General features: G+C 47.4%; 1 protein-coding gene across 2 annotated transcripts in view; it reads right to left on the bottom strand.

Annotated features, from left to right (window-relative positions):
* Positions 1-544: 544 nt before the first annotated feature.
* ZNF652 (zinc finger protein 652) overlaps positions 545-2,689 on the bottom strand; it is a 7,899-nt gene continuing 5,754 nt past the window's right edge. For both annotated transcript variants that reach the window (XM_010142886.1, XM_010142885.1), the window contains 2 exons: positions 2,080-2,224; positions 545-1,649 (listed from right to left, as the gene is read on the bottom strand). In XM_010142886.1, coding sequence (XP_010141188.1) covers positions 1,135-1,649; positions 2,080-2,224 — 660 coding nt within the window. In that variant the 3' untranslated portion in view covers positions 545-1,134. The remainder of the gene's footprint in view (positions 1,650-2,079; positions 2,225-2,689) is intronic.

The raw sequence follows: 2,689 nt of genomic DNA, 5'->3' as shown, positions 1-2,689 counted from the left end.
GAGCAATCGCAAGAGCAGCATCACACCATGAAAAGCCACCAGCAAGAGAATCGATGCTGGGCTGACCACAGACACTCGATTCCCTGCTGGCAGGTCCCCTCTCATGTCACTCTATTCCCACACCAGAGGGTCCTCAGTGTAAGGAGCTCCCCCTTCCTGACCCCTCTCATACCTCACTCCAGCTGAACTACAGAAGACCTGTGGAACAGGAATACAGTATCCCAATGTCCTTGTCCAAAAAGCTTAAGAGAAACTGTGAAAAGGGAAATGGAAAGTTAAAAAGAAAAAAAAAAAAAACACTACTAAAATAAATTAGGTAAATTTCTGAACTCAACATCACTTTTGAGGCAACCTTTCCAGAGACCTCTTGGGTTCCTTTCTTCTCTGAAGCACCTTTTAAATTGTGTGGTTGTAAGAATAACTTTAACTATAGAAGCTATATGTATCTTTAAAGAATCACATTTTGATGATTATAAAAATTTATCTATTATACAACATAGGTCCAGCTACACTGAAAAAATTACACCGCTTATTGAAATACATTTCGTTTTAGAAACAGACTACTAAATAGGTCTATACAAAAAACTCTAAAATAATTTCTGTAGTAAAATAAAGAGTGTGTTAGGAGAGCTACACAAACAAGAAATTTTTTTGTCTTTCTTTATAATGCTCAGATATACTGTGATACGTGGCTGGCTCACTCCATAGCCGGCACCAAAAGCTGAAAAGAATCCATTACGATACACAGTGATACAATTAATGCTCTGTATTAATCTCACAGCCTTCCCGATTAGTACAAAGAAAACCACGCCTGTCTCCTCTTTGAGGAGAAGGCTGGCATATAAAAGCAAGCATACCTCATCAGCTGATATGAAATTATAAAATTCCACGAGTCTCAGTATCTGAAATTTATAAAAGTCACCAGTAAAACGCAAGCAAACCGGGTGTAAGTCCCGTTGGTTCCACTGCTGATCCAAAACGGGATTTCCTTGTTAACTGATTCAAGGGGAAAAAATCAGGACCATCTGCTGGGGCTGAAAGACAAAGCTCCTCACCACCTCACCCTCCGCACTCCCACGAGGGCATCTTTCCATGTGCGTGAACCGGGGAAACAGCTGGCGGGAAGCGGAGCCGTTAGTGGTGCGGTGCTGAACTGTTTTTTTCTGCCAGGTGTCGCAGAAAGTTGTCCTCACTCTGGCCTCTGTGATTTAAAGGCTCGCTCTTAAAAAGAGCTGGAGGAGGGGGTAAATGAGGAACCGGGGGGACCGGGAGGTGATGTGAATGGTGAGGATGAGGGTGTAGGTGAAGGTGTGAACACGGGTGGGGAATGGGGCGTGGAGGAAGTGTGCTCACTGGGTTCAGGTTGATAGGTGGAGCTGGGGTCATGGGTGTGTTCACTACAGCAGGGACCGTGGTGGCATGGGAAGTCGTGGACAGCGGGAGCTGGACAGCAGTTGACACGTTGACGGGGCTGGTGACACGGAAGCACTTCTCCTTGTGTGCCTTGAGCATGTTGGAGAAGCGGAATCGCTGGCCACACACGTCACATGGGTAGGGCTTCTCCCCCGTGTGAGTTCTGCGGTGCCTCTTCATGTTTGGGCGGCTGGTGAAGCTCTTGCCACAGATTTCACAGATAAAGGGCTTCTCTCCTGCCGAGCAGAGATACAGCAATCAGGCACCGAACATCTGCTACTCCTCACTCAGCACAACTTCGGCAAACACACTGCATCCTACAAAAGCTACTGCGACCGCTACCTTCAGCAAACAGAGACAGCTGTTGCGCCAAGTCTGCGGTCTTCACGAAACCCTCTCCTGCCTTTGGATTTTGAGGCATGAGACAATGTTCTGTAAAGCCTTGGCACAAAGGGGTTCCTTCAGACCAAAATAACAAGGAAGCAAGTCTAACCTCTTTGTTTCCCCCACATGAATCGCAGGACTAGACACGTTGAACAATAAGGTGACGCATTAACCTCTCCTGCCTGATTTTCTAGGTTGGACAACAGTTTTGGTCCCAAATTCTAAGGAAGGGAATACAGCAGGACCTGGAAGTAATTGCGCTTTTCTTTGACAAGTTCTTACCAGTGTGTGTTTTCATGTGCTCATCAAAGTACTGTTTCATGTTGAAGTCTTTGCCACACCACTGGCACATGAACTGTTTGTGCCCAATGTGGATGCTCATGTGGGAACGCAGCTGGTACTTGTACTGAAACCTCTCATCACAGTTCTGCAACAGAGAAAGAGCAACCCCTGACATCCAGGCATCACACTGCGAGACAGTCATGGGACAGCCCTCAAAGGTACTAGTGAGGGTGTAAAGAGCACCTGAACTCGTGCACACGGACCCTCACACACTCACAATTCTATTATTTAGCAAGAGTAGAACCGGGTCTGTACTAAAAGGTCTGCTGGCACGGGAGCCTTGGCAAGCAGCACAGAACAGTCCCAACCTTTAGTTGCCACAGCAGTTGGCAAAAGCCCGGCAGAGACATGGTTATGCCAACAGAAAAGGGCTTCTGTTGGCTTAAGGTCTCCTGGGGAGGTTGTGCAGCTTTGCCCAGGATCTCTGCTGGGCTGCGGCGTGTCTCCACTAGAGGACTCTGCTCACACAGCAAAACTCACAGCAGCTCCACGGCCGGCTGGTTTCTCCGCCAACCTCTCCGTTTGCCAGCTATTCTTTATTGCTATGAGG

This window comes from Buceros rhinoceros, unplaced genomic scaffold (assembly GCF_000710305.1).
Source record: "Buceros rhinoceros silvestris isolate BGI_N320 unplaced genomic scaffold, ASM71030v1 scaffold22029, whole genome shotgun sequence".
NCBI classification, from domain to species: Eukaryota; Metazoa; Chordata; class Aves; order Bucerotiformes; family Bucerotidae; genus Buceros; species Buceros rhinoceros.
The sequence above is the reverse complement of the archived record's forward strand: the minus strand, read 5'-3'. Positions and strand labels throughout refer to the sequence as shown.